The sequence below is a fragment of the Corapipo altera genome, unplaced genomic scaffold (assembly GCF_003945725.1).
Source record: "Corapipo altera isolate COAL_440 unplaced genomic scaffold, ASM394572v1 67, whole genome shotgun sequence".
Taxonomy (NCBI): domain Eukaryota; kingdom Metazoa; phylum Chordata; class Aves; order Passeriformes; family Pipridae; genus Corapipo; species Corapipo altera.
In genome coordinates this window covers 5,902,296-5,928,912 of record NW_020884906.1, presented here as the reverse complement: position 1 = coordinate 5,928,912, position 26,617 = coordinate 5,902,296, and the positions used below count along the sequence as shown (strand labels likewise).

At 42.2% G+C, this 26,617-nt stretch overlaps 1 protein-coding gene and 2 long non-coding RNA genes across 6 annotated transcripts in view; 1 reads left to right on the top strand and 2 right to left on the bottom strand.

Moving 5' to 3' along the window:
• Positions 1-139: 139 nt before the first annotated feature.
• LOC113951189 lies at positions 140-6,749 on the bottom strand. Of its 2 annotated transcripts, none has more exons than XR_003529083.1 (4): positions 6,190-6,749; positions 5,027-5,152; positions 1,809-2,067; positions 140-1,343 (listed from the first exon to the last, which is right to left on the bottom strand). It is a non-coding gene; the product is annotated as an uncharacterized LOC113951189 (long non-coding RNA). The 2 variants fall into 2 exon arrangements; XR_003529082.1 differs by having other exon boundaries at positions 1,809-1,903.
• Positions 6,750-9,625: 2,876 nt separating this feature from the next.
• Positions 9,626-12,671, bottom strand: LOC113951188. Its single transcript, XR_003529081.1, has 2 exons — positions 12,258-12,671; positions 9,626-9,985 (listed from the first exon to the last, which is right to left on the bottom strand). It is a non-coding gene; the product is annotated as an uncharacterized LOC113951188 (long non-coding RNA).
• Positions 12,672-12,938: 267 nt separating this feature from the next.
• Positions 12,939-26,617, top strand: part of IFT81 (intraflagellar transport 81) — a 45,363-nt gene continuing 31,684 nt past the window's right edge. Inside the window, exons 1-7 of one of the 3 annotated variants that reach the window (XM_027652133.1) lie at positions 12,939-13,218; positions 14,019-14,122; positions 15,202-15,382; positions 18,228-18,317; positions 19,349-19,414; positions 19,732-19,842; positions 21,103-21,187. In XM_027652133.1, the coding sequence (XP_027507934.1) occupies positions 13,075-13,218; positions 14,019-14,122; positions 15,202-15,382; positions 18,228-18,317; positions 19,349-19,414; positions 19,732-19,842; positions 21,103-21,187 (781 nt within the window). In that variant the 5' untranslated portion in view covers positions 12,939-13,074. The remainder of the gene's footprint in view (positions 13,219-14,018; positions 14,123-15,201; positions 15,383-18,227; positions 18,318-19,348; positions 19,415-19,731; positions 19,843-21,102; positions 21,188-26,617) is intronic. The other 2 variants (XM_027652131.1, XM_027652132.1) reach the window with 2 other exon arrangements.

The following is a 26,617-nucleotide window of genomic DNA, read 5'->3' as shown; positions in this document are numbered from 1 at the left end:
ACCACCATAACCCTCATAAGAACGAGTAATGAATAGAGCTGACAAAGTAGCAGTGGGAATTTCAGGGAGTACAAAACAATTAAAGAGCTTTAGGTAAGCTATATATTGGTAAAATGCTTTATTTTTTATAAAAAGCCAAAACCGAAAGGACCAAAAAAAGCGGGGAAAGGATAAGGAAGAACTTTGATGTAAATTTGAGAAGAGATCAAAATCACAGTCTTGGGTGAATATTCAGTGTAATTATTTTCAAAAGGAGAATTGGTTCATATGCTAGTACAGAAATGCATTAATGCCTACAGTAATATTTTCCCACTCTAGATATGTAAGATGCTGCAATATGAATGTTAACACAATTGATGAAGATATAAATACAGCTGGCATAATCTGCCAGCAATATATCTTCAAATACATGTGGGAAATGGAAACGGCAAACTGCTGGGTTAGCTCAGAGAGAACAAAGCTTTGTTGAAAGGAGTGCAGAACATACCTGTTACAGTCCTTTTCACCCTGGTTCTACAAAAATAGAACATGCCTAAATACAACAAAAATAGAGAATGGAAAAAGTGTTGGAGCACAGATTAATCTACCCTGAGTTCGCTGCTCCTTGGCTGTACTCTGACCTCACACATCATAGCACAGAGCTACTCTCACAAGTTCAGGAGGAGGAGGTGTAGGAAGCAAGGCCTGCTTGAAGGTAAGAACAAACAGTCCAACAGTACAATTCCAATGAGTGTGAATGAAATGCCCAAAAATATTACACAAAGAGGGTAAAAGAACTCTTCATGTAATTCCTGAGTTCAAGCTAAAAAGAACAATAAAAAGAGAAGAGCTAGGCTTTTCAGAAGATGCTTTGTCTGTGTCACTGGAACCATCTAAAATGAGTGTGTTTAATCTGGTCAGACCATGAGGCCTTCAGTGACGAGTTAGGAAACTTGTTCTGTGGCCTCTGTCTAGAACCTCTTGATCCAGGGCTGCAGAAAGCTGGGGAGGGTGGGGCAGAAAAATGCTCAGCACCACATTTCCAAGTGATTCCTCTTTTGGGCTTCCTTCCTTCAGGGTTGTGCTTTGAGGCAACTCTTGGCTTTCTTCAGGGTGCAACCAGACAGCACCAGCTGCTGAAACCAGCGGGAGGTTGTGATGTGCTGCCCTTTTTTCCTTCAGCAAGAGCTGTTCATGGTACTTCTGTGTTGGCTGGCATTTGCCACAACAGCACCACTTTTGGCAGCCTGGTGAAGAGGCCCCTTCTTTCTGGGTTGCCCCAGCTCACATTCTTCATAATCAGGGTTCTTGCTGGGCTGGCTGGTGCAGCAGCTGCCAGCATCACAAAATTTCACAGGGTGGCTCTGCAACAACAATTCCCAACATAAAGGAAACAGCACTTGCTGCTTCATCCAACCACAAGGAGAATTTTCAACAGAGATCCTCACTATTAGGTTTTTTAGTTTGACACAGCACAATAGGGATAGTGATGATAGATCAGCAGATCTGGAGGAGGATTGTCTTTCTGGGTTGCCATCACCCACCCGAGCAAAACCAAATCGACACCTCACGAGTTGTTTGAACACCGACGCACTCCTGCGGGCACACACCCACCACAGGAAAGCAGCAATTTTTAATTGACTCCAGAAAGTACAGCCTCTGGTCACAGGACTTATTACCTTGAAGTGGACAATAGGAATCTAGTTTTAGCTCCTCAGAATCTAATCTGGAAATATGGGTGGGTGGCAGAAACCCAGATCGATTTGGGATGACACCCCCCATTCTCTCTTCTGAATGGAGGGTCCCAGAGGTTAAGTGTCTGTCTTTACCTCAACAATACTGTCTTGAGGGTGCTGCAAATTCACTTTTAGAAGTTTCTTTATCAAGGTAACATGTGGCTTCATCAACAGAGGACACACATCACCTGTGCAGCATTAAAAATGAGCATTGTCAGCTGGCATAAATTACTTGGAGAACTGAAGACAAACACAGCATAGATCTTCCTCCTCCAGCCCTTTCAGCCTTCTGAAATGAAGGTGCTGAGCCCAGCTTGATGAAGGGAATTTGCCTGGCATCTGACCTGGCAATCTAAACTAAATTAACACATAGAGAGAGATTTAAACAAATTAATAATCCAACTAACGTCCAATGAGTGTTTTGCTGTCTCATTTCAAATTGGAATCCAAAGTTGCAGAAAGAAGCTCAATTGCAGGTAAAGCAGATAGAAAACCCCAACAAGGACATGTGGGGAGTTGGCAAACACAAGAGTGCCCATGCTCTGAAGGTTTTAATATCATGTTATCCAGGACCAACTCTGAACTCCTGAGCACACTTCGGCATTCTTTGATCAGTAAAGAGTGACAAGAATCACAAGAGCCTTTCCTACTTTCCTACTTTCCAGCTTACGGATCAATAAGCAGTCACAGAGCATGGAACAAAGAGATCTTTTAAATCTGACAATGGAAAGCTGGCAGTGCAGACAAAAATCATTACATTAAACTGTAAGACATACTAAACCACACAGTGGTATTAATATCCAACCTCTGATAACAACACCCAGATACCTTCTGTCTCAGACATGTTGTGGGGACTCAAAGTGCTTTATTGTTCTTGACTGGTTTACTTGAGTGATCTCTAAGTCCTGTTCTCCTTCATTTAGATAAATAATCTGAATGGGAGTTTGCTTAGCTGAAGAGACAGGAGGTCAGTTCCAAGGGTGGTAGATATTCATAGATCACTCTGTCATTGCTATTCAAAATGTGTTCTATAGTTGGTTGCTTGTTCGAGTACTAAAAGAGGAAAGTGTTTAAGAGGATATATCTGGTGTAAAAGCCATCAGCTCAGCCCTCTGCTTGCTACCATCTCCAGGTCCTCATTCAGATTGTAGAGATCTAAAGAAAAATTCATTTTCCTCCTTCCTTTCTCTTTGGGTTCAGTCCCTGTCACTCTGCTTTGCCATCTTGATGCCAACAAACCATCCGAAAGCAAGCTTTTAAATGATTCCACTCTCTCCTGCACATCCTACTGCAAGCTAAGTTTGGCAGACTCCAAGTGCCTTTAATCAGAGTTCCCAAGATCACGCGATCATTTGCTTCCCGTTCACCACAATCTGATTTGTATGCTCTGAAGGCAGTGAGTCACTCAGAAAAACACACTGGGATGTGTTCTGCTTTCTCCTTGCTTTGCACAGACATGAAGTGCCCATTTTCCTGTGCTGAACGGTTCCACGGTCTGTGGCCGGGACGTGTTTTAGTGGCCAGCTCAGCCTCTGACACCTGCAGGTCAGTTAGGTTTTGTTTGAGAGTTTTCCTAACTCTTTCCAGGATCAGAGGTTTTTCCTAGCCCTCGGGATAGAGGTTATTTTACATCTACTCTTGGTGGCATAGAAGCTCTGTGACAGCTTCATGCTCAGAGCTGACCTTTTTACCTGTGTAAACTAAACACTTTCACCTTATGATTTGAATTGCACATCTGTTGTGCTATAGTGATTTTACCCCAGTAGAAACCAGTATAGCTGAATAGACAGTTCTGTTGTCCATTGCATGAGAGAAACAGTTATTCTGGGAGGCTCTGTTCCCAAGCTTTCCTTATTTCTCTTAGTTCCTGAGGGATTAATAAGGCTAAAATATTATTCAAACTTGCCATTCGTCTCTCACACAGATACAGGCCTGAATGCACAACCTTTTTGAGTAAAGAATGCCAATTTACACTTCTTTTTTTTTTTTTCAGAGCACTACTACTCACTCTTCAGAGAGCCCTGAGGAATGTTTGCACTTACATGGTGGAATTAAATTTTGGGAAGTGAACATTGTTCTTTATTAGCACAGTGAAATCTTCAGAACTCCTCAGAACAGCTGGCCTAAAACATCAAATTAACTAACTTCTTTCACTTAAATACATCAGTTAATGTTATGCTACTTTACTATTACCTGGAAAGCTGTCAGTGGGAGGAATATGTTGCTAAGAATAACACTGAAATACAGGGAGTTAGGTGGCTCAGGGGAGCAAGAAAGACATGGGTGGTTTTCTTAGTTTTAGGTATAAATTGTTCTCTCTTTATTGCACTTGTTTGTGTGGGTCAAGCCTAACCAGAGTCTGTACATAGAGCTGAAATGGGAATTCAGGAGGCTTCTGATGGAAATCTTGCTATAGAATAGTAGTAAGAATTTACACCATTTGGCAGTTGCTGGTTTCTGCCCCATGAATTGGCAGTTTCACTGCTGTCCCCACAGACAGGTGGCTGTTTACACCAGAGCTGCACAGGTAAGAGTGTAAGAATGAGCCATAGGCTTGATCAGGAGTATTTTTATTTTCATCAAGACAGCCATTCAAAGGGGGAAACCCAACCTTCAGAGCAGTCATCCTCGTAAAGGATAGTGCTCCTAAGAAGGGAATATTCTTCCTATCATTGTATTTTGAGCAATGCCTCTGCATCATGGGTCTGTGATGACAAGCAGCACATTAGCTGGATGATGTGCAGCTTCCATGAGGGACTTCTCATGAGTGTCCTCTAAACCAGGCCAATGAATGAGACTTAATTGCAAACCAAAGACACGACTTTTGTGGATGTTACCTGGACATGAAAGTCACTGATGAGTTTCACTGTATAATAGTTCAGACATTAATAATGTAAGTTAATGTTTAAAGAACTAAAAATGAATGAACCTATAATGTGAAACTGTCCATCATTAATCCACTGGGAAGCATCTGGAATCTGATCCAAAACTCTTCTGAAAAAGGTGTTGTGAACACCTGTCCTTCAGCCAACTAATCCAACAACTGTGCCCCGCCTCAGGCAGAAGTGAACAATCCAAACTAGTGGAACCTCCTTGCCAACATGCAATGGCTTTGTTCTGCTCCTGCCATAACTAAGGGGAAGGAAAAGGAGGCCTCTTGTAGAGACCTTTCAAAGGAACTTGGACAATAAAGACAATCATGGGTGTAACCAAAGCCCAACATTGCTACCTCGGTATCTCAACCACATGGCAAAGCTTCCTGGCTCTGACCTTGGTCTTATGTATTGTTCTGGTAGAAAATAAACACTCACCTTTGCTTTTTAGTGATTCCTCCTTCTTTTTTACCTTGCCAATGGAACTTGTGAAGGAACTTTATAGATCAGAACCAAACCTCTCTTCCATTATTTTTGGTGCCTGGTAGTGACCGACTCCTGGCACTTTAGAGAAGGTTAGGAAACAAGACAGAATGTGTCAACTGTGAGATGTAATTAAAAGCAAAATTCCCAGTGTAGCATCCGCAGCAGAGCCCACGCAGTGTGACATTTCAGAATGACTGGCAGTCACTGAAACTTTATAAAAAACCCCTAGGATTTCATTAACTCAGGAAGCTCATGCATATCTTTCCCGGATGCTGTATGAACAATTGCAGCCTTCCTGTTGTTCGACAAAACCTTTTTCAGATCATAACTCTGTCCACAGGAGAAGGGAATGGAAATTGCTTTAAAGTGCTGAAAAACCTCAGCAGAAGGAGCTGTAGGAGGCCTTGTGGGCTCTGGAGGGGACCTGAAACTGGAAAAACTGCTCAGTGTCTGCAGAAAACCCCAAATTAGGAAGAAGATGAGATATATATACGTAGAAACATGTGTATCTTTTATATATGGTGCACATGTGCTTGCATCTTTTAAAAGCAATGAATTAATAAAAGTCCTAAATGACCTAGTTTCTTACACACATATTTAAAAGCCAGTCGAGAAGAGCTAAAATTGATTATCACTTGCTCTCTTAGAGTATAATTTCCATAATTTCAGTTGAAATCAAATATTTCATAAATTTTTTGATGCTTTGGGTGCTACAGACTAGAAATACAACATTTTTGTATTTGTATTGTAGGGTCATGGGGGTACAAAAAAAGATGGCTATGAGGCCCTTCCACCCTACTCTCTAGGTCACAGCAGCATTTTGCCACGGAGTCTTTTTCCTAGAGTTTTCTTATCTCACTGTTTCAGATTGTCAGCACTGAGGTTCTCACCATCTACCTGGAGAGGATGAAGAGACTGTTCTTGGGCCTGAGGTGCAGCCTGCAGCAGAAAGCACAGCCAGCCTGCCTGCCCCGCTGGGAGGAGGAAGGAACCTCAGTGTGATAAATGAACCCACAAAGAACCTCTACACCACAGAGCCCTCCCTCAGCCTTGCAGGAGAAAACCCCATGTTAGGGAACTTTTCTGATTTCAGAGCCTGATTAAGCCTCTCTTACGTCGATGCATTTTCCTTGACATTTGAATTAATGAGCCAAATGTCTCTGGTGAATTCAAAATGAGCCTGAGACACCTAAAAGTGTTTCTATGGCAGCTGCATGATGATACCAACTGGGGACTATGACTTCACAGAGCAGGACAGGTTGGTACAAGTCAATTATTCCGGTATTATAACGAGTGTTTAACAGTATGGCTAAGAAGGAAATAGCTGGTTTACATACTAGAGATCTATTAGTGCTTAGGCAAAGGGATCACCCTAAAATTTCATGACTTTGTCAAAGTAAATCTTTCTTTGACCCAAAAAAATGCAGATATCTCTTTCACTTAGGGAGGTTTTCCATGGATTCCACAGGGCCCCACTGACCTCACTGGTTTTTAAGAGTTGCATTATAATTCAGACATCTTCCTGTTTGAATTCTTGTAAATAAACAAGCTCTTACTCTAGAGTTTTTCACCAGTTAGAGACAGTTTCAACCTGTCAGTGGATTCCTCCTCAAATGTAAGATAGAGAGCTTGACATTTCAGATTGTTGCAGCTTTCTATAGGAGGAAGCTGTAGAAAGAACTACCCAAACCATGGTCCTGCCACACCTCATCAATCCTTACTTAGCCCTTTGCCTGGGTCAACAGTGCTTGTCATTGTTTTGGCTAAGGGTGAAGTAATTTCCTTCACAGTTTTATATGAAATGTCATGTCTGGGCCTGGTGATAGATTGAGAAACCAACAGTTTCTGCCCAGAAGTTTAATTCAACAATGCGAGCAAATTAAACAAGGATATAAAGGTGGGCAGAAAACTGGAATTCTGAATAGGACTGATATTAAATAAAGACTTGCCCGCAGTGGGACAGTGTATTCTGCTGTATCCCAGATCCTGTTGGTTGTGTGAGCCACTCCCTTCCTACTGGTGTGAATTGAACTGAACTGAACTTCATCCTCTCCTGTTAGAATCTGTAAGTGATGACTATACAACTGGCCAGAAGGACAAATAAGTCCATAAAAATATAATGTATCAGCTTCTTTATATCACTCTTGGATAAAATGCACTGCAAGATAAAAGTCAGATGGACATTTTCGAGTAGTTGAAAGAACGTTTGGGTAAGATGCATCAGCTGGACCAAACTCTGCCTTGGTTTCACTTTTGCAACTTTTGACTTTGTCCAAAAGAAGTGAATTGATGTAGCAAGAACAGAATTTCTATTTTCCATCCCAAATGATACAGACAACATGAGGTGACATCCTGACCCTTCAGATGCCACTGGTGAAGCACCAATTAACTGCAACAGGGCTTGATGTCATCCAAAAACTTTCACCCATGCTGCATGGCTGTGTACCTAGACTTTGACATTTTCTGTCACCAGTGGCGGTGTCCTCTCCATGTTGTTTTTCTTTAAAAGAGCTTAGAATACATAGTTAACTTTTCAGAGTGACTATTTTTGTGTCTCTCTCCTTCAAAAACCTTGGCCTAACATTTTCACTTTCTCATGAATTGAATGTGTTAAGGAGGAAGGACAGCTCTGTTTTCAAGCTGACAGGAATGTCATCCAGCTCCTCTAACTCATAAAAGCACTGTCAACTTTGAAAAACTATTGTATGTTCAGAAGGTACTTTCCACACTACATAAAAGTGATATAAAAGGTTTGCTTTGAAAAACAAGCCACAAGCACTTGCACCATGTCAGGTTAACAACAGACTTTTCTGGAGGGTGATAAAATAGGATCTGAAGAACAGATAGAGAGCAGAACAGAAATACAAAGCAACTGCTCAATGCTCCTTTATTTATATCCTCTGTTATAACAGCTTTTCAGCCTTTTCCTTTGGGAGAACAGTGTTTTGGGATAACGATGTTGTTGGAAAGTGGCAGTGGGAACCCAGCTCTGAGCAGCAGTAGGTGGGTATGGAACCTTAGGAAGGCAACTTGAATTTCCTGCAGACTTGATTGTTTGTGTGATTGGGATCAGTGTGCTCAATGTCCTGGCCTGCTGCCCTCCCAGGAGAATGAAACCAACTTCATGAACCTCGGCAGACTTTGTTCAGCAAACACTTATCACCGAGAACAGCCCTAGCTTGGCAGCACAGAGGAAAATTTGCCCTTTAGAGGCAGTCAATTATTGCATATTCCTAAAACATCTTATTGTTCTTGGAATCTGCTGCAAGGGGTGACTTGCCATTTCATCTGACCTTGAACAGGGACTCTACAGAGCAGGCTCTAATCTCAGAAACACTGGTGTAAATCTGAGATTAATCAGTGGAGTTATTTTGGATTTTTCAGACAAGAAACAAAAACAGACAGCATGGCAAGAAACAAAACCACGAGTGTTTTTTAGAGGACGCTTAGTTAACTCTGTCCAAGCAACCCCACCTTGTTAGATAACATCCTATGCCACTCTCCCACCTCAGAGTTCCCACAACCACATCCATCCTCCAAGATGGTCTAACACCAGATCAATGGTCTCGTTTGCTGCCATGGTACCATCTCTCCTCGGTACTATCAGACATTGCCAGTCTGAAGAAACACTGGGACAACTGAGGTTAAATGGATGTAAGCCAGGGGCCCACTGACCTCCTTCTGGGCCTGACTCTACTACCCAACACTTCACACCAGTGCAAAGCAGGTGTAATGTCCTTCTGGACTGGGCAGATGCACACAACAGCCACTTCACAGGGGTGGCAGTGGCCATGCAAGGCACAGGGCAGTGGCAAAGCATGACTGGGGTCATCGATGGCCACAGAGATCTCCAACTTCTTATCTCCCATTGCATGGGACACCATCCTATTTGGTCTTAGACTGGTTTTGCATCAGGTCTTGGGATTAAAAAGGAGTGATGAAGTCACTACTCCTCTCAGCAGAGCCAATACATGGCACATCCTTTGCCTGTGGCCTCTCTCACTCCACAGAGCCACGGACAAGCCAGAGCTGGACACTGTGCTCCAAGCCAACTATTGGCATCTGGCCCAGGGGGTCAAGGCGAGGTGTGAAGCCACCATCTGACACTGTACACACAGGAGCAGGGGCTGCAAAGATGCAGAGCTGTCAAGGTGGAACCTGTAAATCCCAGGCTCAGAGCCTGAAAGACACAAGTTTGGGTCAGAATCCATTCGACTCAGATTAAAAGGACCAGGGGCCTCTCTCTTGCAACAGAAGACTCACATGAAGGCACAAAATACCCTACAAACCAGATCTAGTATTTTTCTTCCAATCCTTCTGTATTTTAGATCACCTACAGGTGTAGTCATGACAAAACATTCAAAACCAAACAAGCTTTTTGGCTGTTGCTATTGTCTTAAATGCTTCAGCTCATAGGAACAAGTTGTGTTCTGCACAAACAGGCTTCATTTTTTGAGCCATCAGTGATCCCTCCTTAGGCTCTAGCTGACCACAGCACAGCTGCAAGTGGGCACCAGAAACAGACCTGGGATGCATTTAGGTATCAAAATAACCACAAAGAAATGAATTTCATTATAACACAGCCAGACCTATGTGTACATACACACAGCACAATGTTTATAATAAAAGAGACAAACAGGAGGGCTCAGATTGCATAAGCAAAGCAGAAGTGTTGTCTTCTCTTCATAAATGCTCTTGTTTTTACATTAACATCCCCCCTCTGTTTGGGATCTGACCTCAGCAGCTCGGCCGGACGCGTTCATCTCTTTCCCATGATGTTCCCATATAAGGTGATCTCTCTGGCCCTGGAGCAGGATTTTCATTTGCTCAGGTTTCGTCCCGCTCTGATTTGCTGATCTCTGTGGTCGAGCTCTCTCACAGCTCTGCTCTGCAGCTTCCACACAGCAGTGGCTGTAAAAGGAGGAGAAAGGCAAGAGGGAGCAATGAGGCAGGTCTGGAGAGCTCTGGGTAGTTCATTTGCAGGCTCTGTTCTCTTTCTGCCACACGTTGCCTCTGCAATGAGCAGCTCCCATAAGCCTTTCCCAAGCAATATAAAACATAAACTCTGTCCAGAGAGCGAGGTGGAACTATAGGGCTGAATAGTTGTAATAACTCTCATGTCATTAGGAAACTTTGCTTCAAAACCTGTATCACTCTCTGCACAAACTAACTTGAGAATGTGGAAAATGACCACAGAATTATAGAACAAATATGCTGGAACACTGGCCCTCAATCTGTAAGACCTGACCCAGATACCACATCCCCAAACTAACATAACTTAAGACAAGTTAAGCATCAAACAAATATCTCAGCTGCTTCCTGTAATATTTACTCAAGGCTGCACTGAGAGTTTATAATCTCTTTTATGTCTGTGAAGATTCTCTTGTGATAAAGAGGTCAAGGCACTGAGCTAAGCCTTGATTTTTTTTTTAAGCAGTAATTCTTAATATTCAGACACCACTGCAGACTGTAAATATGAAGCAGAGGAGAGGCAGCCTGGGGGAGCAAAATGGCTCTTGGGGCTGCTCGTATGAAGAGCACAAAACTGTTGGAGGAAAGAACTGTGACAACCTAAAACTTAAAGGATGACACGGGATCTCTCACACCTTCCACAAGTTGGAAAGTCCCACAAAACTGGGCTCCAATGTATGAGTTTACTCCTGCCTTCAGTCACTTGAGCTTTCCAACAGGTCAACAAGCTGGTTGTTGACCAGTCCACTTTTAGCTCAGCCAGTCCACTTTTAATGATCTCTGGTCATGGAGGTCTCCTTTCCCAGAGTCAGAACAATCAGACTTCATGGGTTTCCATCTCACCATCTTTTTTACTTCTTATCTTGGCATTTTCTAAAGTTTTCGTACATCCTTCCTCTTCTTTATCTGTTGCTTCTTTAACATTAGAGAGATATGAGAAGAGGGGAACAGTCCTTTCAGTGTGGGGACTGAAATAATCTAATAGAGAGGAGGATCTCAGAGCAGCATCATCCCACTTTACCCAGCACAGACCCCTCTCCATTCTCAACACCACAGGCACAATCTCTCCCCTCTGAAGAAAAGCTGTATAATGCTATTTACAGAAACAGTGTTTCTCTAGGATTAAGTGGTGGTGGACCCACAGGCAATACTCCCTATGACCCATTAACTCAGTCTACATGGAGCAGGTTTGGCCCCAGCGCCTCCAGCAGAAATACCATTTTCATTTGCTCTCTCTGTGTCCTACACGCTCAAAATATTCACCAGAGAAAACTGTAATTGATACCAGGAGAGCATGACAAGGGAAAGTAGATCTCTTCTGGGAACTTGTAGGTAAATACGATTCCTAAAGGTCAGTATATGGACTGACAGAACAAAGGAAACATGATCTGGTTTTAAAGTTCAAATCCAGGAGTCAAGAGACCTGGATTATGTTCCTGGCTCTCCTACAGCTTTCATGAACAACCACAAGTCACCCGTCCATCCCCTTTGTGATTGTTTAACCAGTTAAAAGCTTGGACACCAATGCAGTGTCACTGCTCAGCCTTCCCATGAAGAAGGGGATTACATTTGTTTAAATCATTTTATGAAGTCCTTTCTGTTTCTCAGAAGGAAAAAAGAGCTCATCCAAGATAGTCACAGTGCTTAGAATTGCAAAGTATTACAGTTATGCTCCTCACTGAGTCAAATCCTGCAGTGATTTACAACCTGTGCATTTCAATTGGCACCAATTTAACATGACTCACTGCGTATTTTAATCCATCATCTGGGGACTCGCATGGGATTCTGAGACTATCTAAGAACCTAATTGCAACAGCAGAGAGGCTCCAAAATCCACCTATTTCAGGTCTAAGCACAGCTTTTGAAGGATCTGCAAGAAAAATCTTGCAGACTGAGAGATTTCATGAACAAGTTTCACTCTAATATATATCTGTTTTGGATTGTTTGGTGTTTTTGGAGCTGCTGTCCCTGTTTCAGGTTTATGCACTACATATTTATGGGTACTTCGAGGCTGAAAACTGATGTCCAACCCCGAGGACATACATTTGCCGTTTTCCCCAGGGTGAAGCCTGGCGAGGGACCGGCGTTCCCATTCCACACGGATCCTCTGCACACCTTTCCATTTCAAAGGAGTGAAGCAACATTCACCTGACACCCACACCAGCCACGCTCGACGCCCCTTTGTGCTGTCAGAGCCTGCCAGAAACCTTACTTGGGCAACTGCAGCAATCTGTTTGTGCATCTCCTACACACGCCACAACCACCTCCCTCGGGAGGAGCCGCAGAGCCAAGTTTATCCTGCGGAGGGTGAATCTCGGACCTGTTCCTGCCGTTCCTCGCACCTGTGCCGTGACGGAGCCGCACGGGAGCCTTTCCCTGTGCCGTGTCCGCCCCAGAGCCCCCACAGCGACCTCGGCCGCGGCCCCTGCACGTTCGCGGCGGGGAGGAGACCGGACGGGACTGAGCGGGAACGGCTGCCCGGGGCACACCGCGAGGCTACCGGGAGGGTTTCCTCGGGCTGCGGCGCCTGCGAGGGCAGCGAAACACGCGAGGAGCGGGAAGGAACCCGAGACCCGCCGGGAGAGCCCGGAAGGACCTGCCGGGTCCCGCCCCGGTGGGTCCCGCCCCGACACACCCCGGACACGCTCCCACACACACGGCCCGCCCCTCACGGCCTGACCACGCCCCCTCACAACCCAACCACGCCCATCCAGAGCTAGACCACGCCCACACACACTCCGGCCCCGCCCCCCACAGATCAACCCCGTTCCGTCACAGTCTGGCCCCGCCCTCTCATTATCAGACCCCGCCCCTTCCCCGCCCGGCGCTGTCCCGGTTCCCGCCGCTCCGCCGTGGCATCGGAAGTGACGTCAGCGCCGTATCCCGGCAACCATCCCCGCGGTGCCGGGAGGCTCCGCCGGGGCCTCATCGCCGGGCCCGGCCCGGGCCCCCCGCCCCGCCCCCGGGGCCCAGCTCACCGCCCCCACACCCGCCGTGTGTCCTCTGCGGGTGCCCCCCGGGACACCGCCATGGGTGACCAAATGCAGTTCATTGTCGAGAAGCTCAATCAGGAGCCCTTCAGGAAGAACTACAACTTAATCTCGTTCGACTCCCTGGAGTCGGTGCAGCTGCTGCAGCTGCTCAATGATGTTCTGGGCGAGATTGACCCGAAGGTAAGGGGGGCGCTCAGAGCTGCTCGCACCTCTTGCAGTGGGTTTGACACCGAAATGTGCTTTTCTTTGGGTCTGGCTCAGTGTAATCCCGTAACGTGCTTGGTTTTTCCAAACAGCTTATATGGATCTTCCTGGGAATAAATGTGCCTGGCAAGAATCCTTCCTGTCAATACATCTGAGTGTATAAAAATATTTGCAAAGCAGCAGATGTTCCCTGGGGCAGGAACTGGATCCCTGTCCCCAGAGACTGATCACTGGATGTTTTCCCTGTGAAATTCAGGATACAGATGTTGGTTCATACTGAGAACCTTCATGTTCTTAGGGCAAGGTCAGGCTGTGCCCTGCACACACACGTCCACACACCTGGGGCATGGATACCTGTGCCTTGGAGTGCCAGGATGCCCGAATTCCTTCTTGGATGTGTTCAGAGTGTCTGCATAGATGATTCCTGTCAGCAGGGAGAATGGTTATTTAGGATGAATTTACCTGAATACGCATGTTGGAGGAAATTAGAAGAGAACTGAAGTTTGGTGATAAAAGGGATGTTCTGTGCAGAGTATCTCACTATCATTTGATACAGTAATAAAGTCAATTCTTTTAGTGTTGCCAGTTAATTGATACCACTTGGACAAAGAAGTATATAATAATTATAATTATTTATAGTTAACAATATAATTATAATAATTAGAAAATTATTATAAAATAAGTAATGTCATAATTACAATATTTAGTAATATTATGATATAATAATTATTATTACCTATAAGTCATTAATTAAATAATTTCTACAAACTGTTTAGCATGCTGTTGACATTAGAGAGGAGCTGCCAGAACAAACAGCTAAAAGAATGCTGAGTCTTCTTGGAATTCTCAAATACAAACCTCCAGGGAATGTGTCAGACCTGTGAGTATCCTTTTACCTGCAAACACCATGAAAACGTTGTTTGCTGCTCATGTGGTAGTGACCTTTAGTTCAGGTGAGAGCTGTTCCCGTGTCCTTGTGGAGGTTGGGATGGGTTCCCAGGTGCAGTCCTACATGTTGGGATGGAATCCCAGGTGTGGTCTCACAGGTTGGGATGGAATCCCAGGTGTGGTCTCACAGGTTGGGATGGGATCCCAGGTGCGGTCCCGGAGCTGTTGCCGTGTCCCTGTGGATGCGGGATGTGGTGCCAGGTGCGGTGCCACACCTGGGCAGGTGCAGTGGCGGGCGCTGCCGGCAGAGGGCACTGCCCGCCCGGCCCGGCCCGGCCCCGCAGCGCCCGAGGCGGGAGCGACTCACCTGCGCCAGGTGATCCCCAAGCCCCGCGCCCCGCCCACCCTGCCGGCATTCCCCGAGACTGCCGCAGGGAGCCAGGAGTCGTCCCTTCTGGCTTTATCCTTTTAGTGCCTTATGGGGGTTTTATCTGCCTCAAGGGAGCAGAATGGGGATTTGAAATTGCAAACTGCCATCATAGAATCCCAGAACGGTTTGGATTGGGAGGGATCTTAAAAACCATAAAACCATCTAGTCCAGCCCTCTGCCATGGGCAGGAACACCTCCCACTAGACCAGGTTGCTCCAAGCTCCATCCAACCTGGCTTGAACACTTCCAGGGATGGGGCACCCACAGCTTCTCTGGCAACCTTCTCTGAGCGTCCCCACCCTCATATGAAAGGATTTCTTCCCAACATCCCACCTAACCCTACTCTCTGTCAGTGGAAAGCCATTCCCCTTTGTCCTGTCACTCCAGGCCCTTGTAAATGGTCTCTCTCCATCTTTCCTGTCAGCTCCCTCAGATTCTTCTCACCCTGGAGCCTTCTCTCTCCTCCAGGCTGAACAATCCCAATCCTCTCAGCCTCATCATGAGCATTTTCTCTTTTAACAGCATTAAGAAAATTATTAGTCAAGTGGAGAAGGAGCATCAAAACATTACAAATTCTTTGTTCCAAGCCAGCATTCCTTAGTTTGAGATTTTTTGGTGTTTTCTCTGTCATTGTCACACAGAAGTGCTTTTCGCCAGGGGTTGGTCACTGGGAGCAAACCTGTCATTCATCCTCTCTTACACTGGCTTCTGCAGAGGACCAATGAACTCAAGAAAAGAGCTTACCTGGCACGTTTCTTAGTGAAACTGGAAGTGCCAGCAGAGTTTCTCCAGGATGATACTGTGGCTGACATCAACAAACAGGTACCGTTCTTCTTGAGCGCCAACGTTTCACATGAATTGAAGTGCTGGTGGGAGGAGGGATGAAAGAATCTGGGAGTAATGTTGGCATCGAGGATGAGCAAAGATTCATAATAAGAAATAGATGTCTTGACTACTTTCCTTCCAATAACCCTGAATTTGGAAATTAATAGGCAGTATTGAATTAAAAGGCTTTCAGCCCGTTAAGTACTGGGTGCCAAATTGTGTCCAGAGCCATGTTGCCCTAGACAGATTTTTATTTCTTAATTTTTTAACATCTTTTTTTCTTATGAACTATGACATTTATGTTTTTAACTGTAAATTACCACTTCAAAGCAGTCTAGAAAATGTTGTCACCAAAAGCCAATGTCTCCTAATTGTCAATTGATTGTATTTGGTTGTCATGATTGTCAATTGATAGTATCTTATGCCTAATATTTGTATTAGCCTTATTCTGCTTTTACTTCAACCATTTATTTTTTTGTGAATAAGTAAAAGATTTCTCTTTTCTGTGCTGACATTCCTACTTATTATGTTCCCACTTCTTTTGTGAGCATTGAATGTTGATTTTAGATAGTCAGACTGGGTGGGTTTGAATTGTAAAACTTCAAGTGAACCAAAGTTATGGGTTTATATCTGTGTTATCTGAGGTACATATTTACTTAAATTTTTTTTATCCAGTTTTCTGTGGCTTTTGTTTTATGAAACCACAGTGGGTTTTAGTGTTTGTAACAGGTAACTTGATTTGTTAACTGTGCACCAGCAAAGCTGAACAGTCTGACTGAAGCTTGACCAAGCTTTTTGGTTTTTTGTTACCTCTAACAATATTGGATGTATAACTTGGGATAACTCAGCAGAAGTAGTAAAGAGAGAAAGCAATTCAGATTGTATGTTTTTTTCAGTATGTCACAGTCTTAATATGTATAAATATCCACCTCCATAATTTCCATTACATAAGATGTGTTCCTTTTTGGGATTACAGTAATAGAACCATCTTATTAAACTAATACCCTGCTGATTAATTCAAAACAGAAGCTGGGGTAATAGAATGCCTTACTGCAGTTTAACATGACAATGCAAATATTTAGATACTAATGAATTAAAGAATTCAGCCTAAATCATTTAGATGCAGGCTTGCAGTGGTGTCTTTTAAGAGAAATTTCAAATATTGAGGGTTTGGACACTTCATAACATGGTCGGGTTTTATGGCTGTGTAGAATCAAACTCAAATGTACTTTTTAAAATTATTTATACAAGATACTCAGCATACCTGCCACCTTCCCACTGTGTTGGGATTTACAGATTGGATTGGCTGCAGTTTAAAATTTAAAAAATTAGCAACTTCAGGCATTAATTTAGTTGTCCAGTCTTCAGTGAGTTGCTCCCAGATGCCAGGAATCTTTCTTTCCATGTAGGAACCTGGGTGTTCTTTGGTCATTTGAGCGTGTCCCATATTCCAGGTACACGTGGGGGTACCCACAGTGAAAAGTGAGAGCCTTCCCTTTGTTATGATCCATCAAACTGTGCTCTGCCCTTGTTTGAGTCCTGCCATTGGTCTTGAAATTTTGTGTCCATTAAGGAAAAGATTTCCTAAACTCCTCTTCTGACAGAGGTAGAGACACACAAAGGAAAGCTGTTGGACAGCAGAAGTGGTGAAAGCACTTGCTCAGGGACCACCTGGTATTTCATTTTTGTTCAAGGACTTCCACAGTGCCTTAGTGGCATCATGGAAACCAGCTGGGTTTTCACTCCTAACTTTTTCCTCCTTGTCCAGCTTGTACATTCCTTATCACACTTTTATTTACCATTCAATCCAGCTCTTTCTCTGTGGTTTTATCTTCTTCTCAGTAGCCATTTTATTGCTGTTTTTTTTAATTCATTCCAGCTTGTCAGTCCGTGCTTGAAACTGCAACAACCAGACCTGAGCAGAGCACTGTGGATGCTGGTTCCCCAGGGTTTTATAGAATGGAATTGCTGCTTCACTGCTCAGGGCTTTGATGCCTTTGTTTGAACTGGCCTTTGCCGTTGCCATTTTGTGTTCAACTTTCATATCAACTGCTCTTTCCAGGAAGTAAAAAAAATGACTTGATATTCTCTTTTTAGATTTTTCCATCTCATTGAATGGCTGTTTCTGTGGAGATTATCTTCCCTTATACCTCGGCTTGCATTTCTCCGAGTCGAATCTAAATTTATTTCCTCTCCATATTTCTAAACTCTTTCTGTCCCCTGTTATTTCTCTACCCACACAGACTTTCACACTGCCTCTCAGTTTAAGATTCCTGGTGGGCACTGTGCTGGTGTGGAAGTAGCACACTGTCTCCTTCTCCCTGAGTGCTGAGCTGCATCAATCAATCCCTGTGAGGTACCTGAGTTATGCAACGTGTCACAGCCACTCCTCACGTGTTACCTCAGCTGTGCTCTTGGGCCACTCTGCAAATTCAAACCCCAAGGCTTCAGTCAAGTGTTTTGTTAGGTCAGGCTCCTCCTTTTTGGGCTGATAAATGTATAGATGTGATATACACAGATTTATAGTAAGAGAGAATAATTTGTTAATATGGATTTGTCCCTCTCAGCTAACATCTTATCTCTGTGCTTTGAAAATACACTGTTGTGTTACAAGGGAAGAGATGAAAATACTGAAGAAATTGTGAAATTCTGATTGGACCTTTAAATGCAAGATAATGCACTGTGATTTTTTAATTTCTGTTTTATAAGTTGACAAGCTTTTGCAGTGAAAAAAATGCTATCATAGTAATATGATATACTATCATAGTAATAAAGTGATGTGTTGATCTGAAAATCCCCAGACACAGAGTTCATTCTGCACAATTTCTGTTTCCTTTTGTAGTATGAAGAACTCATGGAAGCATTTAAAAACCTGCATAAGGAGTACGAGCAGCTCAAAATATCTGGTTTATCCACTGCAGAGATAAGAAGGGTAAAAAAAAAATGCACAGCTTTTCTTTGGTTGTTTTTTGAAGCCCTGTTTTTGTTGGGTTTTTAAGTTGTAGAGGCCAGAGCTGGTGGGCTCTGCAGCTGCCTTTTGGAAACTGTGCTGTGTTGGCAAACAGAGCAGAAAGTCTTTGCTCGTGCTCAGAGCGGAGCTTTCTGGAGCAGATTGGGGAATGAGGCTGCCAAGACTCTGTTCAGCATGATTTCCAAATATTAGAACTCCATTTCCTCTGAATGCAAACTCATACAAAACCTTTTGCTTTCCTGATACAGGGTAATAATTCCAGAGGGTGTTGAATGAATTAAGAGCTTAAGTCAACAATGATGATGAACCCATGTGGACAAAGTGTTAAGTAAAGATATTTGCCCTGTTTCAGCAGAATAATTAAGCCTGTGTACAGCTTTCCAGGGGACATATAGACAAGCCAAGCAAATGTTGAGATGTACATTTAGAGAATTTATTTCCCTTTCTCTCATAACTATCAATCTGTGGAGTCCTGCTGTTGTAAAATAGGATTAAAGGAAAATAATAATCAGATACATATTTCAGCACTAGAAAGTGTTTCTTTTAACACAGTTCTAATACAAAAAGTGGCAGCAGACATCCCTCATATGCAGCTTCTTGCAGAATGGTCTGCCAGGAAGTGGGTAATGATGGTGACATTAAGAACATATGTCAGACTGCATCAGATGTTGAATTCGTGCTGATTTTTCCTTGGTTGTGTGTGTTTGTTTGTTTTTATTTTAGAGAAATCCACCTGCTTTTATTTTAAATATTCACACTAATACTCAGGGATGCAGATGAGGAGTGTTAGCATAGAGGGAGTGGGAACTGTGGGGGAAGTAAGAGAGATTGGAATCCTGGGTGTTCTGATCGTAGATCAATAAAATTACAACCACCTCCATATATTCAGAGAAGAATTCTGATTTTCATATTAATTAGAAGAGAATTTAGTCCAATCCAACATACATGGTAAATAAATTAATATTTATTTATGTATTTTTTCTGCTTTTTAGGACATCAGTGCAATGGAAGAGGAGAAAGATCAACTGGTCAAAAGAGTAGAGCGTCTCAAGAAGAGGGTAATAAGAGAAGTAACACTGTTCCATTTCAGTGTCATAATCCTTGGCTTGCAACTCTGATTTTGGAATGCAAACAGGGATTAAGATAAACATACTGTATGTCTAGGAAGGAGTCGAGTAACTAATTGACCTACAGGGAATCTCCCAGGCCTCAGTCCAGGGCTTTTAAGAATCTCGAGTCCAGTACTTTGCTGTCATTTCTGAGTAGTAACGTGCATGGAAAGGAAGTGCTAAGTGGGCTTGTGAGACATATGATCCCTTTAATGTATTTCTCAACTATCTGACAGCAACATGCACTATTTATCCACTTGCTGTAGGTGGAGACAGTACAAAATCATCAACGGATGCTTGAAATAGCAAGACAGCTCCGCTTGGAAAAAGAGAGAGAAGAATCTCTGGCTCAACAGAAACAAGAACAAAAAAGTCAGGTACTGACATGAAAACATACCTATTAAAATAAAGAACTGTTGACATTTGTTTGGGAATCAGGCATTTTAGAAAGACAGCAGGACTAACAGTAGAGAGTTTCTCCCGACCCCAGAAAATGAAATCCCATTTAAAAGATCTATGTAGGTTTTAAGGGAAGAGGCTTGACCCTGCAAGTTTTGAACAGCACAGTGAAGGTACTTGGCTGCCTCAGCTGCCACTGACATCATCCTTGAGTGTTCCCAGGAAACGTTCCATGACTTACTGCTGGAGCACCCAAAGGGAACTCATCATATTTATGGGAGTGAGCAAATGTTTCCTTGGTTTGATTTCTATCTCTGTGCATCTGCACCAAGATTTCAGGGGCTGAGCAGCACAGCAAGTACTTCAGCTTCTCCTGGGTGGGGGGAATATGTATTCAGGAGCAACCTTGGGATTTTGGTCCCTGAGTTTGACAAAAGTGGTGTCCTGAGAAGCACTGGAAGCTGTCAACACATTGGATGTCAACACCTCCGAGTATGAGGGTGGGTTTTATTCCTGACCTATGTTGTCAAAAGAAGGTACTTTCATATAATCTGGTGCCATTTTGTTACACCATCTCACCAAATTCTGTAGCCTGAGCTGCAACACTAATAAAAGGGGAAAAAACCCCAGATCTGCTGTATTGCAATCTGTGTCTGCATGTGGAACCAATGGGAATTAGTAGCTCTCAAGCTGTTGGGTCTTTGCTTGAACCTGCATGAGATCACAAGTAAAATGAATGTGACATCCAGCTAATTCCAGTTCTTAGTACACATCTCCATAAATCATAAAAATGCAAATCAGCTGGGGGTTGTTTGGCAAGAAACTTTCCATCTGCTCTTGGGATGGACAGTGGATTGCTGTGACAACTCAACTGCAATGCAAGGACTGCAGGATAAGGACAGGTAGTGCCTGCAATCCTGATTCTTGCTGCCTTCTGTTGTTGTTGTAATGCTCAAGCCACTTATAATTTTGGTTGAAAATTGTTGAATGAAGTTCTGCCATAAAGTATCACTTGGGAGAACAGGAATCCTCTCTTCATTTAACGTTAGGGAATATCAAATAAACCCAGGCCAAGTGTTGAAAATTTGGTCTGGCACATTCCCTCGTGAAACAGATCCTCACCAGATGCTTAGAGCTGCCATTTTTTCTGTTTGGGGTCCTTTTGCTCTTTTGGTTTAGTTGTTTGAATATGTATTTCCAAGGGATGAGCTTATGTGTGTCCAATTCTGTCTCCAAAGTTGTTCCACGCAGAGCAGAGGCTGCAGAGAGCCCAGCTCCAGCTGAAGGAGATGCAGGATGCAGTAGCTGATTCAAAACCTGAAAGTAAGTGGTGATCTACAAAGGGGTTACACTTCTCTGGCAGAAATTAAATCAAAACCTCTTGCTCACTCAGAAGTCTGTGTTTTCTAAGCTTTTATGCCTTTTGTGTTTGTAACTGGGCATTGGTGAAATACTGCTTCTTAAAAATGCTCTCAGTGAATGGACAAATACATTGAATACTGTTTTATTCAGTGGTTTTTCTAGTTACCTTCTATAAAATATTTGTTTGGAAAGCTTTAAGGCCTGTTTCTTATTGCAGTGCAATTTTGTGCTGTGGTTTTGTCAGGTACCAAAAATAAAGCTATTTCCTAATTCAGCTTTTTTTAATAGACCGTAGATTATATTTAATTATATTTATATACACAGCACACACTTTTAATGTGTGTAATTATAGATATATAGATATAAATATATAGATAGTAGATATATCTGTATGTTGAAGCCTCTATATTTATATATTAGTATATTTGTTTATATATCAACCTTCTTTGTTCTCTCTATACAACTGTAACTTATTGAGCTGTATGTTGCTGAATTACATTAATAACAGCAAGATTGCTTCTCCTTGTTTTCAGTGATACCTCAGACTGAAAATAACTAAAGGAAAATAAATTCTATGCCTTGTGGAGTGAGTTAGTTCTACATGCTCATCTATAACAACAGCAGGTGGAAGGAGTTGCAGTTACTAGAGAAATGTGTAACTAACTGTCTCCAAAGGACAATTTGACAACCTGCAGGTTTCTGGTGATTTAATCACTTTGAAGGAAATGTACCAAGGATTATCAGCATTTGACACCAAAACTGAGAGTCGGTTTAGAGTCACAGAATCATAAAATCTCCTGAGTTGGGAGGGACCCTCCAGGATAATTTTTGAGCATTCAGTGTTTCAGACATGTGTGATCTTTGCAAATCACTGACCCCTTTCAGTTTATTCCTCACATTTGATTACTATTAACACATCACAGGACTGACAGAGGTTTTATGTGCTGTTCATGCAGGTATTGGGGTGGATTTACTGGGAAATACTTTATTGTATGGAAATAACCTGTCCCTTCCATGGGGCTTTTCCAGTTGAACTCTGGGTTACTGTGGTGAAAAACGTGCCATAGAAACATGTATAAATTAATTCCAAAATTATAGAATCTGGCTATTTCTCAATTTAAATTTAATAAACCAAGTCATTGTCCTACTCTTTCACAAACATTTGCTGTTTCAGTTGCATCACTGCACTGCTTTGGCAGCTCCTCTGAGTTAAAGAAGTTTTTTTCAGTCTCCACCTCCTTGTGTTGTTATTACTTTGTAATTTTACTTCATTTTTTTATGATGCTCATCAGCCACTGAACCACAAGGGGAACTAAGGGAGTATCTGAACCATCTTCTTCACTCACAAGGCCCTGCAGTGGATTTTATAACTGCTCCTTTTTTTGCAGTAGCTATCAGAGAGTTTATACAGCAAAGCTGTATCAACATTTCTGTTTTAGTTCCTGGGTTTTTTAAAGGCCAATGGAAACTTGATGGGTTCAGTTCACAGAAGCAAAGGTAACATAATAAAAAGCCAGTAAATATGTCATGTCATCACTGAGATGAAAATAAAGTTAACATATTTAATTTCCTTATCTTGAGTCCTACTTGCAGGGGAAAACAAAAAGTATTTAGATGTTCTGAAGCAAAGCTTGGAGTCATTACTTACGAAAACTTGTGTTGAAATTTTGCCCAGAAAAAGACTTCAGGACTCAGCTCTGTAATTGCTCTTCCCCACTGGAGTTACAAAGGCACTGCCTGTAGCAGCAATTACAGAAAGCCAACTGTTTTTTTAATAATTGAAATTAGGTGACCACAGCGCACTGCATAGTGCATTTATTTTAAAAGCTTCCAGTTATTTTAAAAGCTTTGTTGGGTTACAGTTAGCACAATGTATTTTAGTTTGAAGATTCCCTTTGGCTGCCTCAGCTGCCTCCTCATAGCAGTGTAGTTTGTCTGCTGACAGTCCAACAGCTGGAGTTTCACTGCAAGTGAGATCCTTTCCTTTAAAATAAATTTCTTCCATTTTTAATATTTCACTGTTTTAATACTTCAGTTTTTACTTCCTAGGCAAGATAAAATGTTAGAAGTTGTTCATGAGTAGAAGCTTTGTTGTTTGTCTTATGGATTTGGTGACTTCATAATTAATTTAGGATGAAGTGCTTTAAAGAAATAGGAAGGAACTCTTTAAGGAATGCAACTCCCGTGTATTCCTGAGAATCATTAGCATATAATTAGCATGACCCTGCTTGAATGTGCCAGGAAAATACAGCTTATGGTTAGCAGGTTCTTAACTCCTAGAAACATAATATTTAGAAGACTTTGTGTTGTATCACTGATTGTTATGAGCTGTTCTGGAGACTAAAATTGATGATGGTTTCACAGAACCTTTCCTGTTTATTGACTTCAGCCCTTCTCTATTTCTTAACTTCAATACTACTCAGGATGTTGTTCAATTAGAAAGGGATTTGCTGCTGGTAGCCCTGAATAACCTGAATTTGCAGATTCTGGAGGGTTTTCTTCTGTCATTGTTCTGGATATGAGTTATATTTTTATTAACACTGGCCACCAGTTTGAATAACCATAACCCAGCTCATGCTTTCTCTCCAAGATTGCCACCTTTTTGCTCTGATTATCTCTGCTGGCACAAACACAAATTGTTTAACAAACTGAAGGACTGAAATTCTTCATCTCTGTCCACTTTGCGGGACATTATTGGGCACTTTATTGGCAAAAATGTGAAAGAAGTGGATGAGTAGCTTGAAAATATTGATTAAAGAATGTGTTAAAATGATTGTTGATAAACAGTAAAATGTGTAATTTATAAAATTCATTAAGTTTATGTGTAGTAATAGATTTAGGACACTGGGAACTTCACAGACACCGGTCAAGGAGGAATTGCTTTGTCCAGATGTCTATTTTCTTTCATTCTTGATGAAAAATAGAAAGTTAGCAAGCTATTATTTATATATGCCATTTGATAGAAAACATTAGCATTTTTCTTTTCCACAGAACCACCTTTCCCTAAAATTCCAAGGTTAAATGATCTCCTCCAAAACTGCAGACCACATTGGAATTAAAGTTCTAGAAGTATTTGGTAAAAGAGACTGGCTCAGGTGGAACTTTATTTCCATCTTTAGAAGATATTATTTATTATAAAGTCACTGACAATTGATGCAAGGGGGGGGTTAAGTAGTTTTAAGATAATTTGATATCTCTGATGAGAATACAAGTCTGGTTGGTAAGATTGGTAGTGTTTTTAAGGTCTTTGACTCTTGCACCTCATTTCGAAGAACAAACAAGGCAGCAAAAATTCAACATGACCTCTGTTAAAAGGATTCCAAGGAGTTTAGTGGAAGGTTTAGAAAGAAGTGGAATCATCACCCAGTGAGGTTTGGCTCTTTTTTGTTTAGTATTTTCACCAGATTCCTGCAAGAAAATAGCAAATGATTCCTGGGGAAATAAAAATAGGGAAGTGACTGAATAACGAGGAGACTGTTGATTTGAAGTGACTGGAATCACTTAGGGAGCCAAACCTATGCCAACAGGTTCTATTTTAAGGAATAGCCAAATTCCACGGCATTCCTCCAGGAATAATGTATATGCAATGTATTTATGGAATGTGAGGCTCTTTCCTAGGAAGTGACTCTGCAAAGAACTTGTGAGTCAGGTATAAAAATGGGGGAACAGGAGCTCCCAGTGTCATAAATGAGGTGATATCCATGCATTTATTTCTGGGAGAAAATGCAAGAGCAGAGTCCCACTGCCCCTGGTTTGGGCTCTGAGATGTCCATCACTGCAGCCTGTGACAATTCAACACTCAAAAAGAACTCTGAAAGGTCAGAGAGGTTTCAAAGAGCTCTAATAATAATTATAAACATGGAGAGCATAATTTACAGTGGCAAATTCAGGAAGCTTTTCAGATTTTCAAGGATATATTGAAGGGATGATTGATCTGTCAGTGTTTGCATGTCCCAGGCCTCTGTTTAATATCCCTGTTTAAAATCCCTGTTTAACAGAGGGAAATTGGAAGTGGTGGCGTTGGAAGCTGTGGAGGGAATCATTTCAGTCCCTGCAGAAAGGGATTTGATGTTGAAAGTCTGTTCCGGCCATGCCTTTGTCGTGGCCTTCTGATGTGATATTGAACAAAGTATTGGCAGAGAATCTATAAAATGAGGGCCCCTCTCTCTTTTTCTCCCCCTTTTAAAAAACTGAATTCCTGTTGCAAATGGTTCTGGTCCAGGATGTGCAGTTGGCATCCCTATAGGGGGAAAAGAAGTGGGAACCTGAGCGTGAGGCAAATCAAGTCTTAGGTCCATCAGCAGAATTATGCAGAGAAAGTCACCTCTCCTCTACATGACTGAGCAAGCAGGAATAAACTCTTTTCTCCCATCCCTCTCTCTGTAATAATAATAATAATAATAATAATAATAATAATAATAATAATAATAATAATAAAAAATTTTGAATGGAAAACATGAGGAGTTGCTCTGAATAACTCTGCACATGTAAATACGTGGTTGGCAGAACCTTGTTAAAATAACCTTAGGGCACAGAGCCAGATTTCTGTGCCGCTTACGTGTGTACGTTTTGTAACCGTAAGTCAATGTTGAAACATTAAAAACAGAATTTATATGTGTAATGGAAAGATTTGAAGTATGCTGGCTTTTTTTTTTTTTCCTCTCTCTAGCCTGGGAATTTGCAAAAGAATGTTTTTCACTGTAAAAAACAAAACAAAAACCCCCAAAAGCCCAAACCAAGAGCTGCTCCATGTTTGGGTTTTTAAGGCTCTGTTAAGCAGCTAAAGTAGCTCTTCAGTAGTTACTTCTCCATATGTTGAATTGAAGAGGAGGGAAAATATATCCAATGTATTTAAGGAAGAAACATTAGTCATAAGGGATGGTGACATCATGTCTTTCCCCATCAAGATGTCAGGTTTTAACTCGCTTTGTTGCTCGTTGCACTGTCAGGAATAAGCACAAGAACCAGTCAGGGTGTGACAGGAGTTGGGAGCAACTCTGAGGTTATTTGGGAAATAAATCAGATAGTGATCAAGGTTATAGCCCATGAAGTCAAAAGGTCCCTGCTCTTATGAAAGCTCTTGTGGTTCTTTGCTAAGTTTATTGTCTACGACAAATCCTTTGGGCTGCACATTTTGATCAGAAAATTGGAACAGCACAAGAAATAAAGTATAGGTTATATATGCAGATTTTATTTTTTTTTGCTGCTAAGAAAACCAAGAAGTTAATTTGATTTAATTAAAATATTAATATTTCATATCCAAATAATCAATATCACATTGATTTCCACACCACAGACCTTGGGCATAAATATCGGGTTGGGAGTTGTGTTCCAGTGAGTTCTGAGGTGATAATTCAGCTCCCAGGGGATGTGGGAAGCAGCTTTGCTGCA